Source organism: Saccopteryx bilineata, chromosome 2 (assembly GCF_036850765.1).
Source record: "Saccopteryx bilineata isolate mSacBil1 chromosome 2, mSacBil1_pri_phased_curated, whole genome shotgun sequence".
NCBI lineage: Eukaryota > Metazoa > Chordata > Mammalia > Chiroptera > Emballonuridae > Saccopteryx > Saccopteryx bilineata.
The window spans coordinates 189,338,524-189,353,642 of record NC_089491.1 but is presented as its reverse complement, the minus strand read 5'-3'; the positions used below and the strand labels follow the sequence as shown (position 1 = coordinate 189,353,642).

The 15,119-nt window shown below is 40.0% G+C and overlaps 1 protein-coding gene across 3 annotated transcripts in view; it reads right to left on the bottom strand.

Moving 5' to 3' along the window:
* FLT1 (fms related receptor tyrosine kinase 1) overlaps positions 1-15,119 on the bottom strand; it is a 314,728-nt gene that overhangs the window by 171,886 nt on the left and 127,723 nt on the right. For all 3 annotated transcript variants that reach the window (XM_066258944.1, XM_066258943.1, XM_066258945.1), the window contains one exon: positions 10,688-10,834. In XM_066258944.1, coding sequence (XP_066115041.1) covers positions 10,688-10,834 — 147 coding nt within the window. The remainder of the gene's footprint in view (positions 1-10,687; positions 10,835-15,119) is intronic.

Below are 15,119 nucleotides of genomic sequence, written 5' to 3'. Positions count from 1 at the left end.
AGAAAAGCAGCCTTGTGATAATGTGTTAAGTTGGAAGAGAATTATGAGATGTTTGAAACATATGGGCTGAAGGAAATCTGATGGACAGTGTGATCCCTGATGAGACAGCTTGCTCTTTAACCATGGGAAAGACAGAAAAAGGAGGAGCTCTTAGATAAGAATAAGATTGATGACAGTGGTGAAAAAAGCTATGTAATATTCCTCTCCACATAACAAGGGAAAAGCCATAAACAAAGGTGCTTTCATTTGGGATAATGTCTAACTCTTTTCTAGTTTAACTTAGAAAATTAGGATATGATAATAGAATAGTTTCCAATAGTTTTCAAAAAATCGTAAACTGGTTGACTTGAAGGGATTATGGCTGAAGCAAGAACTTTGAAACTGTGCCAAAAATACATGAATTTTTTAACATTTAAGAATAACAAGCATTTCTGTGCCTATTTACTGTGAACTTTGCTGTTGTTGTAATGAAGTATTTCAAGATGACGTGTCATAGACACTTCAAATGGTCTTGAAAACGTGTCAAGTGGTGCTAATGCTGTGGTTATTAGCTATAAAACTTTAGTTATCAACTCTGTATATCTATAACTTGTGAACACACACACACACGCACTCATCACTGTCCCAGGAAGTTCTTGTGGTGTGTTCAAGTTGCTGTAGCCCCTCCTTGAGGTTGGATGCATTTATGCTGAGGGATATAGCCGTTCACATAAACGGCCTTCTGAGTGCAGCGAAATAGTGTTTCTGTGACTGTGTTAAGACAGGAAAATAGTATTGCATTGCATATGAGGTTAAAGTCCATGTGTTGTAAGAGGTCAGAGAAAGTATCAAAAGAGGAGACTAATTTACAGTCAAAAGGGAGAAGCTTTGACCCTGGCCGGTTGGCTCAGTGGTAGAGCGTCAGCCTGGCGTGCAGGAATCCCGGGTTCGATTCCCAGCCAGGACACAGGAGAAGCGCCCATCTGCTTCTCCACCCCTCCCACTCTCCTTCCTCTCTGTCTCTCTCTTCCCCTCCCTCAGCCAAGGCTCCATTGGAGCAAAGTTGGCCCGGGCACTGAGGATGGCTCTATGGCCTCTGCCCCAGGCACTAGAATGGCTCTGGTTGCAACAGAGCAATGCCCCAGATGGGCGGAGCATCGCCCCCTGGTGGGCATGCTGGGTGGATCCTGGCCGGGCGCATGCGGGAGTCTGTCTGGCTGCCTCCCAGTTTCCAACTTCAGAAAAAAAAAAAGGGAGAAGCTTTAATGGCTATGAGGTTTCTGTTTGAGGTGATGTAAAAGTTCTGAGACTGGATAGTGGTGATGGTTGCACAACATTGTGAATATACTTAATGTCACTGAATGTGGTTAGAGTGGTAAAACTTATGTGTATTTTGCCATAATTAAAAAAAAGAAGGGAAAGGCTTTCCCAAAATGATGGCCACATTTGTAGGTTCTCTCCCATTTCTTATAGTCTAAATTTTTCATTTGAAAATTCAAGGACTTTAAAAAAGGTACACAAGCACTTAAACAACTAGCAGGGAGCCCTGCTATTGATAAGAATGGGTGTGTGCCACCTAACGTGTGTGGTCTGATGTGTGATCCCTCAGTTGGGTCTTGCTGTGAGGCTTTTCTGGGCTGAATAGGGATGAGGATGCTATGCTGGAAGAAGATTGTTTGGGCAAAGCATTAGGATATGATACGATGCTGTGTACATATATGCAAGACCTAAACAAATTGGAACTTGATAACACAGAGGTATATTTTTTTTGGGGGGGTGGGGGAATAGTCAGGATCAATTCTTCCTAAATAACTTCTACCAATTTCTAGTAAAAAAAATGGGACTTTACTCACAGGTTACTTTACTTTCCTGGTTGTAAACCATGAAACTTGACAGCTGTACCTGTTGGTCTCCTTGAACTAGCCAGACATTAACAAGTCATTGAAGAATTTCCAGAAGTGAATAAAGTAATATTGCCTATGTGTCACCATATGAGAGCTGTGGTTCAAGTCAGGATTCCTCTTTTGTCTGCGGTTGGGCATGCAGCTCTGAACTCTGGCAGTGCCAACCAACTGAGTGTCTTCCCTGCTATCATCCCTGTCTACTCCTTAATTCCACTCCTTTCTCCTCACCTTCTAAACAGAAGTTTATCCTCAGGGAAGCAACAAGCCTTGGTTCTGCAACATGATCAGGATGTCTCTCAGCTTATATTATTGCCAGAGGTGCAACTAAGCCTTGAAAACTTATTTGAAGTTTCTGGCAGGGGAGAAGAGCTGCTGGTGTAGCTACTAGAGGAGTCTGGGTTCATGGTACTTATTGAAGAGAAAGGAATGGCGAGAACAGCTACTTAGCCAATCACATCAGCAGATTTGCTGGCTTGGTGGGACTGATGAGTCCAGCAGCCAGCTCACCTTCTCATGCACTGCCCTACTGTACCTGGGAATCTTGTACATATTTCTTTTTATGCAATAGTCCTTAATTCACTATGAATCATAAGGGTGGATTTCATGAGAAAGAAAAGGCAATTACTGCTCAAGTTTTGCAAAAGATTTTTGAATTTTATTCTTGTTAAGAAATCAAGCAAATCTATTAATTCTAATGGTCTGAGGGTGACAGTTTGTCATTTCTGGGCATTAGCATCCTCATTCATCCCTTTCCTCTCCTTTTCCTTAAGATCTTCCCTAGATCGATGAAAACTACTTTAAACTTAAGATACTATAATTCTGTCCTGGCAGGTACTAGGACTGTAGGTTGCCTTGATCTGAAAATACATGTACAGGTACTGACTGTTGGTGTCATTGATATAGTGGTGAGAAGAAAGATGCCTTTTTTAGGTCACTAGATAAATAATCCTAGGGGCCAAGGTGCCTAGATCACTAATTAATAATGAATATTATTAATCAGTGGGTCAGAGAGACTGTTATTCCAGCTTCAGTCTATTTAATCCAGAACTTATTCTTTCTTAATTCTTCTTCCAATCTTACTGCTTTGATTTTAATTGATGAAAATGTTTTGCTGTCAGGGAAATTTAGTTTAATAGTTTGATGATAGTTTTTTTGTGTTCTGACTGGCTTGACTAAAAATATCTCAATTCCATATTGTCTTCTGTTTTCTTAAATATTTTCAGAGAAGGAAAGTTTGTCACTTCGTCAGCATTTTAACAACTTTTTCAGGATCCTCAGTTTTCTTTGCACAGTTGTTTAGGAGACGATTCACTCTGTGTCAGTGTAAAACCAGGGTAGATAGGACTTTTGTCACATCTGCTTTGCAAATGTATCTTGACTCCTCACAGGGCCAACTCTGAAGGAAGTTGCCAACAGCAGCCCTTAATTCATAGTGAATTAAGGAATATTACAACAATCATGTCCTTGTGGAGCAGCTTTTAGGCTTGCTTGCTGGTTTACCGGCTGCAAGCACTTTGCCTGATTGGTGGCTGTGCCATGTGTATGTGGCCTATATAAGGCTATGGTGTTTGCGCTCAGGGAGATTGCCAATGGCAGATTGCCTGCCTGCCACTGTGAGGGGCTATTCCTGCTGTTTCTTTGTCTGATAAGCATTTTCTCCTGCCTGTGTGCTTGTCCACTGTTGTGAGACTCTATTAAACGAGAATTGCCCAATGCTTTCTGGCTCTGCAGTTTCTCTACCATCTGACCGAATCCAGTGTGGACCTGCCCGGTCTCGGCCACCAGCATTACAGTCCTTTAACACATTTAAGGCCTCACTGGAGAAGCTGCAAAGTGTGAGGTAGAAAGGTGACCGTTGATTATTTTGAAGGAACTGCAGAAGTAATGGAGACACTCAGGGGAGTCATAGGTTCTCCAAGGTGACCTCATTCAATTGTCCCAAGTCTGGCTGCATACCTTTCACCTTTTTATCACAACAGAAATGAATGTTTTTTTTGTGTGTGTTTTTTAAAGACCTTTGCTCTCTCCATATCCCTAAGAATCAAACCCTACTCAAAGCAGCCACTCTCACAAAGAATTTATCTTCAATTAGAGCTCTCGTGTGGTGCTTTTTGGGTATCCATCTTTTCACATTATGTTTTCCCTTGATGCTCAGTCCCTTTCTATTACACTCATTAGTTGGTCCATTGTCTTTTCACTTGTCTCTTCAAAGTAAATATGTCTCAAATTACCTTCCTCTTTCAACTCTTTGCACCCTATCATTCCCTCTTAATAGCTACCAGTTGCTTCTTTCCTCAGTTCTAATTTGGGGGTCCTCCTATCATTATTATTTCTCGTATATTTTCTCTTATTTCCTCTTTATTTTGCTTCCATTCTCTGTGTTTTAATCCTGTGATTGAGCCATAATGTTTTCTACATGTCCCATTTATAAATTCACCTTATTTCATTTTTAGACTCTTTAAACTGGGTACCCATTGACAGGACAGTAAGATAGGACACACATGGTTGCAGCTTAAAGAAGGTGTATTCACTTAAGCACACAAATTAATTACTTTAGATACTTAGTTATTTGGATTTTAGTTTTCCTGTTCACTGCTATAATTTGCCAGGCCTAGCATACCACCAAACACAAATTGTGTCTTATTAATGTTTGTTGAGTGAGTAAAATAGTGTTGGGTTGATATGGAATGCATTCTGGGCTTTCTAAAACTGGAAAGTAACTGGACTTGGGTCCACAATTATTTTTAACTTTATCTATGGCATGTCCATTGTTTAAAACTTGCTTTAAATATTTTTATTATGCTGTAAAAACTTTAATAAATACATTTAAAAATAAACCATAGTCTTTAAGAAACTTAATCTTTAAAGATTGGAAATGAGGAAATACTAATTGTTTTAAATACATGTTTGTTAAAGCCCACGAGGTCGTTTAAAACCAGTACCTATATGTTCCTGAGTGAGTGATGGGGACTCATTCCCAGCCCATGCCCTCCAGGTGGGGAGCACAGGCCCAGTCACTCTTCTGATTGAGCCTTGTTCACCTACCCACTAACTATGTGATTCTGAGACAGTTAACTGGTATCTTCCTGTGTGTCTCCACTTCCTCATCCTTTAGTCTGCAAAACAGGCATAACAATTTAGCAAACTTCACAGAGTTGTTTTGAAGAGCAAACAAATTAACAGTAATAAAGTGTTCAGAACAGCTCCAGGTATGTAATAAGTGCTTGTGAAGTTAAACCAGACTGTGAAATGCATCCAATAAAATCACCTACCTCAGGTGATAGTTGAGAAAAAGTAAATGAGGTATCTGCAAAACTCCTAACAGTGTCTTGGTACCTGGTGAACACTCCATTGGTCTCTATTGTTTCTTTTTTTTTTTAAATTAATTAATTTATTTTGTGACAGAGACAGAGAGAGAGAGACAGAGAGGAACAGACAGAATGGAAGGGAGAGAGATGAGAAGCATCAATTCTTTGTTGCGGCTCCTTAGTTTCTCAGTGATTGCTTTCTCATATGTGTCTTGACGGGGGGTGGGGGGGGGGGAGGGGCTACAGCAGACCGAGTGACCCCTTTCTCAAGCCAGCAACCTTAGGTTCAAGCTGGTGTGAGCCTTGCTCAAACCAGATGAGCCCACACTCAAACTGGCAACATTGGAGTCTTGAACCTGGGTCCTCCGCGTCCCAGTCCAACGCTCTATCCACTGCGCTGCAGCCTGGTCAGGCTCTATTTTTTTTTTATATCTATCTTCCAAGGTTCTAAAAATAAGCACCCATAACAACAGGAGGACAACTGAGTGATGTGCTCTGGGGTAGGAACTGAAATGACACCCAGACATCAGAGAAAAAGAGTGTGACAGAGGGACCCCGAGTGAGGGCCCCCTCTGTGGCCGGGAGGCTGAAGGAGCAGAAGAGAGGGTGGAGACAGGGAGTGGTGGGAGCAAGCTGTAATTAGTGTGGGGCCAGGCAGTGGAGGCCCTGGGGAGCCAGAGTTGTGCTGAGTTGTATGGCTGGCAGTAGAGCACCCCCTGTGGGAGGTGTCGAGCAGCATGGTTTCCAGGCCTGTTTTCTTTTCATTTGGCTTGCCCTGGTGGAATCACTTCATGTTCTCTGTGCACATGCTTTTCCTGGACCTGCTCTGGGCGCTGAGTGTCCCTTTTGTTCCTGCTTGATACCCTTTGGCCCAGGTCTTTACTACTCAGCTTTCATAACACTTTCTTGTAATGGCACTTCTTCTGTGAAATGGCTGTGCCCCCATGAAAGGTTTTCCTGAAGGGAAATGAGAAGGGAGGGAAAAGTCCTAGCCCGCGAAGTTCTTCTGGCGGGCATTTTGTGAGCACTGGTCTATAGCGGGAGCTCTCATGTGTCCTGCTTCCTCTCTCATATTTTCTTTGAAATAGAGTAAGTAGTCGTTTAACAAATAACAGTGATAATGGGCTGAATATTGTCAGTGGTCCACGGCCACTAAAATACTGTCAGTATATAAGTTCTTCCTGAGTTGCCAGGCTTCAAATTAAAGATGCCTCTCAAGTACTAAAGGCTACAGTTTATTTTCAGGGCTTTTAAACTCAGTTTGGCTTTCCAAAGGTTTAGTGTATTATGAACTAGTTTTCAGTCTTTTCCAGGCTGTGATCTCGATGTGATGTTTTTTTATTTCAGTTTTGGAACAACCAGTAAGTCAAGGATTATCACTTTGGTTACCTGTGATCTTTACTCAGAGGTTTGTAAAAAGAAATAACCGTAATAAAAGATTTGGTATTTCTGAAGATAATTACATGTCTGAACATAAGGGTCATAATCACAGATCACATTGCATTGGCTGCTGAATTCACTGCCTTAGAGAGAAATCTTACATATGAAACTTTATAAATAATATATGCATGTAAGAGATTATCTCCAGAAATTTAAGTAATTCCTTTCTAAAATGTTGTAGTGGTTTTAAAGAGTAAAAAAAAGGGAAGTGAGATAAAACTGACAACTTAGTATAGTTGAACTCAATAAATCCTAATAGTAGCATATTAGAATAATATTTATAAAAGATTTTATATAATAATTCATAGCTCTAGCTAGTTGGCTCAGTGAATAGAGTGTTGGCCTGGCATTAGGACATCCCGGCTTCAATCCCCAGTCAAGGCACACATGAGAAGCTACCACCTGCTTCTCTTCCCCTCCTCTCCCTCTTTCCCTCCCACAACCAGTGACTCCACGGGTGCTGAGGATAGTTCGGCTGGTCAGAGTGTCAGCCTCAGGCACTGAGGATAGCTCAGTTTTTTCAAGCATCAGCCCCAGATGGGGTTGCAGGGTGGATCCTGGTCTGGGTGCATGTGGGAGTCTGTCTCTCTATCTCCACTCCTCTCACTTAAAAAAATAAAAAATAGGCCCTGGCCGGTTGGCTCAGTGGTAGAGCATCGGCCTGGTGTGCAGAAGTCCCGGGTTCGAGTCCCGGCCAGGGCACACAGGAGAAGCACCCATCTGCTTCTCCACCCCTCCCCCTCTCCTTCCTCTTTGTCTCTCTCTTCCCCTCCCGCAGCCGAGGCTCCGTTGGAGCAGAAATGGCCCGGGCACTGGGGATGGCTCCTTGGCCTCTGCCCCAGGCGCTAGAGTGGCTCTGGTTGCAGCAGAGCGATGCCCCGGAGGGGCAGAGCATCGCCCCCTGGTGGGCAGAGCTTCGCCCCTGGTGGGCGTGCCAGGTGGATCCTGGTCGGATGCATGCAGGAGTCTGTCTGACTGTCTCTCCCTGTTTCCAGCTTCAGAGAAATACAAAAAATAAAAAAATTAAAAAAATTAAAAATAAAAAAGAATTTATATAAGACTCTTGGGTGTTTTTCTTTTGGCCTTGAGAAAATCAAAGAAAGCTGAGAGAAAGATACTGTTATAGGATTTAGGGTTGTTTGATATTTGAGCTGACACCTTCCAATGACTTCTGACAACTCATTGGCCAAGTTCTATATAAATAAAGTGGGTCAGAAGGTAGCATTTACTAAGTCATGCTTACATGCCAGCTTAGTTATATTAACTCATTTAAACCTTACCATATGTCTGTATTACCCCAATTTTACAAATAAGTATTATCCCAGTTTTATAAATAAGGAAATTGAGGCTCAGAGAGTAAGGGTTAAATGAATTGCCCAAATCCTCTGACCCATGAAAGCAATAATAGGACTCAAACCCTCCCTCACACCTCATAATCTTTTCCCATTTATAGTCCTTGGAACATTTTCTTGCCTTGTTTATCCTCTAGTCCTAGAACGCTCTTGAACTTTCAAATTGGTTCAACTCTAGCACTTTAACCTACAACCACAGTATAAAAACTGAACTTAAGTCAAATTTACTTCTTTCAAAGAATCACCAATATTTCATATTAGCATTTTGTAGAAAGTATTTTGTGACCAAGGAAGTTGGGGAAATACAGAACTTGAAACCATAGTTTACCTCATTTTTTGGGTACAGGGCTCCATTGAGTGTTTAATACTCTGGTTTGATCTCTGAATCACTAACAGGAGGACATGATAGGTATGGATGGTTTCACAAGCTATTTATTCATCTTTTTATTTTGGTAGATCACGTCAAGGGATTAATTTTCTATGAAACTACATATCTTAATAGTGTGTCATCTTGGACAAGTCACTATATTTCTTTGAGCTTAAATTTTTCTATCTTAGAAATGGGACTAAAGATATTCCAAAGGTCCCTTTAGCTTTAAATATTCTATGGTATAACCCTCTGTTCCCCCACCAAGTTTAGGCATTTGTGCTACCAAGTGAACTTGCTAAGGATAGAATAAGATTTTCTGAAAAATTATTCATTCATTCAGGAAACATTTATTGATTGCCAAGTATTATGCCAGATTTTGAGGATAAGAAGACAAAAAAGATGCAAATAAGACAAAGCTACCTTGACATGGTATGATGATGCATAGCTAGAGAGCATATACATGAAAGATGGTACAGGTACAGTATTAAGAAGGCAATAGAAATATGTGGAAATAATACAGACATATTTATAAAACAAATAGGAACAGAGAGAATAGAAACACTCATAAATAATAAAGACTCCTGGAGGTCCTGCCTCCTCTTTGCAGGAGTTGAGTAGGGCTTTCTGGAGGTGAATACCTGATCTGGGTCTTAACGGACAGGTAGGTATTAGGTGAAGGGAAGGTGGCCTTCTCCAGACAGAGGGGCCACAGAGACAGAAAAAGTATAGGGGTTGAAACAACATAACCTGTAGGCAGTGTGCAGTGGTCTCTAAGAGCTTGGCAATGGCTAGATATAAAGTGTATGGGTAAGTACAGAGTTGTAGGAGTAGGCAGGCCCAGTTGAGGGCCTTCTCTGTCAGATGCTTGCACTTGGTCCTGAGATGAAGAGCCAGTAAAACACTTGAAACACAAAGTGACATGTTCCTAGTTGCATTTTATACAGCTGTGTTGAAAATAGATACAAAGAGAGAAAAGAGAACTAGGGAGACCAGTTAGGATACTACTCCAGATTTTCAGGGGATAGATATGGGCACCTGAGCCAGGAGAATAACAGTTGGAAAGCAGAGGAAAAGACAGATTTGAGAAATATTTGTATTTAGTAGGGCTAGCCTGCTCAGCCTGGTTATTGATTAGAGTAGGGCAAAGGAGAGGTCATTATACCACAACCTTTCTTGTGCATTTAATTCAAATAGAGACTTTGAGTAGAGGACTCACATTTAAGTTATTTGATTTAGATTGCTGGCATATTGCTAATAAATGAAAATTTTATTTTTACTATAAATGTAATTATTAATCAAAATTATAAAGTTTATTTTAAACTTAACCATTGAACTATGAAGCAAGCAATAGATGGTGTTTATACTTAATGATTAATTCTATTTGGTTTTAAATATATTTTTTGTTGAAGGAAAATGAACACATGACCATTAGTTTAGATTTTATTTACCAGTACTATAAAGTACCAATTAAAATATTCTTCTTTTGGCCCTGGCTGGTTGGTTCAGCGGTAGAGCATTGGCCCAGTGTGTGGAAGTCCCAGGTTCAATTCCCGGCGAGGGCACACAGGAGAAGCACCCATCTGCTTTTCCATCTCTCCCTCTCTGCTTCCTCGCTGTCTCTCTCTTCCCCTCCTGCAGCCAAGGCTCCATTGGAGCAAAGTTGGTCCAAGCACTGAGGATGGCTCCATGGCCTCTGCCTCAGGCACTAGAATGGCTCCAGCCACAACAGAGCAATGTCCTAGATGGGGAGAGCATTGCCCACTGGTGGGCATGCTGGGTGGATCCCAGTTGGGCACATGCAGGAGTCTGTCTGACTGCCTCCTGCTTCTAACTTCTGAAAAATACACACACACACACACACACACATACACACACACAATATGTATATCTATATGTAGATATAGCTATATAGATATAGATATTCTTCTTTTAACCAAGTCATTATGATTGCTACAGGTGAATTTAAAAGATTATAATCTACTCAGAACATCATCTATGTCAAATGTTCACAGCTCCGCTGTCACTCAAGCCAGGGAACCAATCTTGACAACACTTCTCTTGTCCTCTAGGTTAACTGAAACCTTTCTGAATGGCTCTTACTATTTCTTTCTGAATGCACCATTTAAAGGAGATACCATAGGGTTAGGAATATGGTCTGCATAAGACCTGGCTGAAATACTCTTCATTTGAAGTTGATCTAAGTATGAACTGAAGCCTGGTGATTTTTTGCAGTTCATTCTGCAAGTGGTTCTGATGTGCTGGCTGGAGGTGGCAGGAATGTTAAAGGAAGATGGGGACAATGAGGAAGAATAGACACGGGAAAACATCTCTTACCGGGTTCTTGTTGTATTTTGCGGTTGTTTTTAAACCAGGTGATCTGAGGCTCAGGGACACCATTAGCATGACAGTCTAGAGTAGTGGAGCTGCTGACAGCCACTGTGTGATCACTGAGGTTTTGCAGAAGGTATGGTGCTTCCTGATCTAGTGAATAAAGAAAAAGAATAATTAATACTCATCAGTTTTATTTTTGTTATTGTATATGCATCATTTGAAATATATCATTTGTATTTTGTTCTCTAAATTTCTCTTCTATGATTAGCCTACTGCTTCCTCTTTGTTAAGATGATACAATATATTGAAATTCATTAGAACACAAGGTAAAAATCAAGAACTAAAGTCTTTCTATTTAGATTTAAATATCAAGGGTTTTTTTGGTTTGGTTTTGTTTCTGCCTGGCTAACTAGTTTTATTTATTTATTTATTTATTTATTTATTTATTTATTTATATTTTGAGAGAAGCTTTTCCAAAACCTAAGGAGTTGGCATAATATTTTAGGAATTAGAAAGGAAAAATATGGTTTTAGGTATAGGTTTGAAGGGACTTTTTACATAAATAGGTAGCATGGTGGTGATGAGCACATATAATTCTGTGCACACTCGTGTTGCTGTGGTTTTGAGGGTGTGTGTGTGTTACTCAGCTATCAGTAACCTGGATTGTAAGGCAGCAGACCAAACAGAATTTCTTGAACTTTGAAAGCTTTATTGATTATTTCTCTCCTCCATTCCCTCCCCAAATGCAAGCCACCAAAGGGTTCATTCAAGAGGCAGACGCACAGATTTATGGGTTCTGCACTATATAATAGTACAATATTGTATTTTATATTATTTTCTCTTAAAACATACAAATATGATACAATACAATTTATTTTAATAAAATGCCAACCAATATAGTACAACAAAATGATCTTAATACATTAGGATGCAGTACATTACAACGTTAACATCCCACAGAGGAACAGCAGTACCCCCGAGGCCCCAGTGAGTAGTGTCTGTTTAATGTAGTGGTCAGTCAGGCCTGCTGATGTGCATACATTCTACTTAGACGAGTGCTCAGGCTTCCAAGGTAAATGAATAAAGACAACTTCGAATGTCTTTCCCACCCTCCCAAATCATCCACTTCCCCCCTTGTAGCAAATTCTGGAACAGAAATCAAAAGAGTTTTGGCATAACTTACACATTCTGCATCACTGGTTTCAGTTACACAGTATGAGTTTTCTTTGACCATTTCTGATTCTCTCATCTTATTGAACTAAACCTGTGAAAGCAGCTTAGGAGTGATTACAATGCTATGAGAGGTGACACATTGCCATGGCTTTGGTTCCGTGTCACTGCAGGGTTCTGCTGAGTCCCCAACACCTTTCTCTTATTCCTGCAGGGAAACTCTCAGGATTAGCATTCAGTAAGCCATTTAGAAATCTCAGGTTGAAACGTGTAATTATCATATAACTTTTAAACATGCTGACATAGTATATAACATGGCAGGGTTATTCAGTTAGAAGAAACAAACTTCTCATTAAATTTTGATTCCCATAGCTTATCACTGGTCTCTTCTCATTTCATACAGAATGAAATCTGAAGGTAAATAAGAATGCCGAAGGGATGCTCCAGATGTTGTGAGGGGCAAGCAGCAGTGGTGCTCCTGCCCGCTTCCAGGTATCTTTCCCATCTAGCTGCCCCAAGTAGAACCATTTGAATATTTCTGTTGTTTACATTCTGTGCAAGCTGTCAGATAGCTTTTACTACTTGAAAATGCAGCCGTCGATCCAATCTTTAATTTTGGTAACTCTTATATTTTATATTATTTATATTATACACTTGATCATTTCAATTTTGACAGCATTACACAGGGAAGACCCCAGACATACCCGTGAAACACGGAAGACAATAAAAGAACAGCATCATTTACTATTTTGTGTCTTTCACAGTGGCGAACCAACTTTGACATATCTCAGTTACTATTTCCCATGTGCTAAAAATGCTAAAATAATAATCTATCACTGCCCATAAGGCTTATTACAAGAAAAAAGTGAATATGGGGCCTCCAGCGCCCAGATAATTTCCACAGCTACAAACTGTAACATCACCAGCACAGGCAGGATTTAGCTTTCCTGGAAGGTGTGTTGGAAAACAAGGCTTTTAGAGATGAGAACACTTGCTTTCAGCAAAAATGTCATGAAGAACTCCCAAAGGCCCTATCTATCCTACAGAAACTTTAGAGAAGAGAAACAGCAAAAAGGCTGCCAAATAAACATAGAACTTTCAATTAAATACAAAGTTTACATAAATATGTCTGAACCATACAATATTATGATTTTTTTCCTTGTATGCATTTCTGAAAAAAAAAAGAGAGAGAGAGAAAGTTCCCCTATGAGAAAAGTTGCATTTTTGGCTAATTTCTAAATGACCAATCAATCAAGAAATCATTTTATTATTCTCATTTTACACTTTTATAGTAACGTGTTTTGACATTTTAAATAAGAAAGGTACATCGAATCCACATTTTTAAACCTAAGTTATTTGCTGGAAATAGGTAGCTGCTTTCCAAATGTTAATGGAATGATTATCCCTTCAAACTGAGAAAATCAGAAATAATAGAATATTTCTGCCAGTTATCAATAGCTAAAGAGAGCTCCACCAGGTTCGTCTCTTCTTTTCAGTGTGAGTGCTCCCAGAGACCCACCAGGCCCCAGGAACAAGGATGCCCGCTCCCTGCTGGAAGGGGGCTGAGGGACCACCTCGCACTCCATTCTGTTTCACTCATTCTCCACACTGGCTCTTTTTTCTTTCTCTTTTTCCTGTTACACTCCCCTTACTCCACACTTAGAAGAGTTAACTAATTAAAAAAAATTTTTTTTCTTTCTGAAACTTTCTGGTAGGACTAATTTACACAGTGGACAATTAATTACAATATTTTTAAAATCAGCTCTTGGAAGTACTTAAAAATCACCTTGTGTGAACACATAAACCCTTCCCCTCTGTGCAGTTTGAAAGGGAAGGAAGTGATAGATTCTGCACGGCCAATGCACCATGCTTTCAAAAGCACTCCCTGAACCATTTCATTTGCTTTTTAAGCTTCCGTAAAAATGGGGTCCTGAGCTCTGCGGTCCTAAGGCATTGTTCCCTGGTGGAACGCACTGTCTTATAATGAACAAACACCAGGCACAGGAGCCATAGGTAAAATTTCAAGATACAATTGATTATTCTTTCCTATGAGTTGACAACTTCCAGGTTACCAATTGTTTTCAGAGCATTCAGGGCTCCATAAAACTGGTATTTTGGGGAAATGGTATTGTTTACTCTTTCACACTCGACAAAAGTAATTCCCACATGAAAGACAAGTTTAGCCGTGGGACAGCATCTGTTACCTAAAGTAGGAAACAGTCCAGAGTTCCCAAGCTTGAAAAATTGTCATATTGTCAGCTCCTGTTGGACTGCCCAGACTTGGCTATTTTGGTCATTATGGTTTGTTTTCCAATAGTTCATCCAAGTCACATATAATGATCAATCATAAATGAAAACAACAAAACAGTGCATATTAAACTAATGAAAAAAGTCACTTGCCTCTCAGATGCAAGTTTAAAACAAAATCAATCTCTCTTGATTTAAAAGTAATGTGTATTTTTCAATAACTGAATTCTGCTTCTGTAGTTTTGTGATTTCTTAATTCTCATAGGAACTTATTAACATAGGTATATGGGGAAGTAGACTTTTAGTGGACAAATTTTAGGGTTGCATCTAGAAGACTATTAAACCTTTGGTCACAGTGGCCTTTATTTGCTTACTAATTGATTGTGGTACACCTTTGAATGCCATTATTAAACAGGACAAAGTCCTTTAAAAGAATAACCAGGGGACAAAAATATTTAAAACAAGGGCGTGAACCACTTTATTTCAGGTGCTGTCAATAGCTGCTAAGTTAACTCAGGAGCCGTGAGGAGGAAACTGGCCACTGGACTGGTTTGCTGGCTGCTGAGAATTGCATGAGATGGGAGTGGGCTTGATTTGGGTGGATTTTCCTGATTCACACTGTGATAAACCTTTAATAGCAACACTTGCACCAGTGGGACCCATTTTAAAACCTGCAGTTCAAGATTAATGTGCTTAGTATAAAAGAAGAAATGAAGCATTTTCAAATAAATAAGCATTATAACTTGCCATCTAGATGCTATTTACAAATGAAGAACAGATGAAATATGTAATACAACATAAAACCAGGCAGAGGTCCAACAGAGTCTCAGAGTCAACTGTACTCATTCTGAGCTGAAAAAATTAACTTATTCATGTCCATCTTTGGCAGAAACCAGCATCTGTTTAAATTACTCAGTTTGTGCAGCTTCGAAACTTAAAAAATAAAAAGAGGTTGGCATCAAAGTGGAAGGAAATGATCAGCTCTCCGTTGTTTATCAGGTAGGAGAAGACAGCAAAG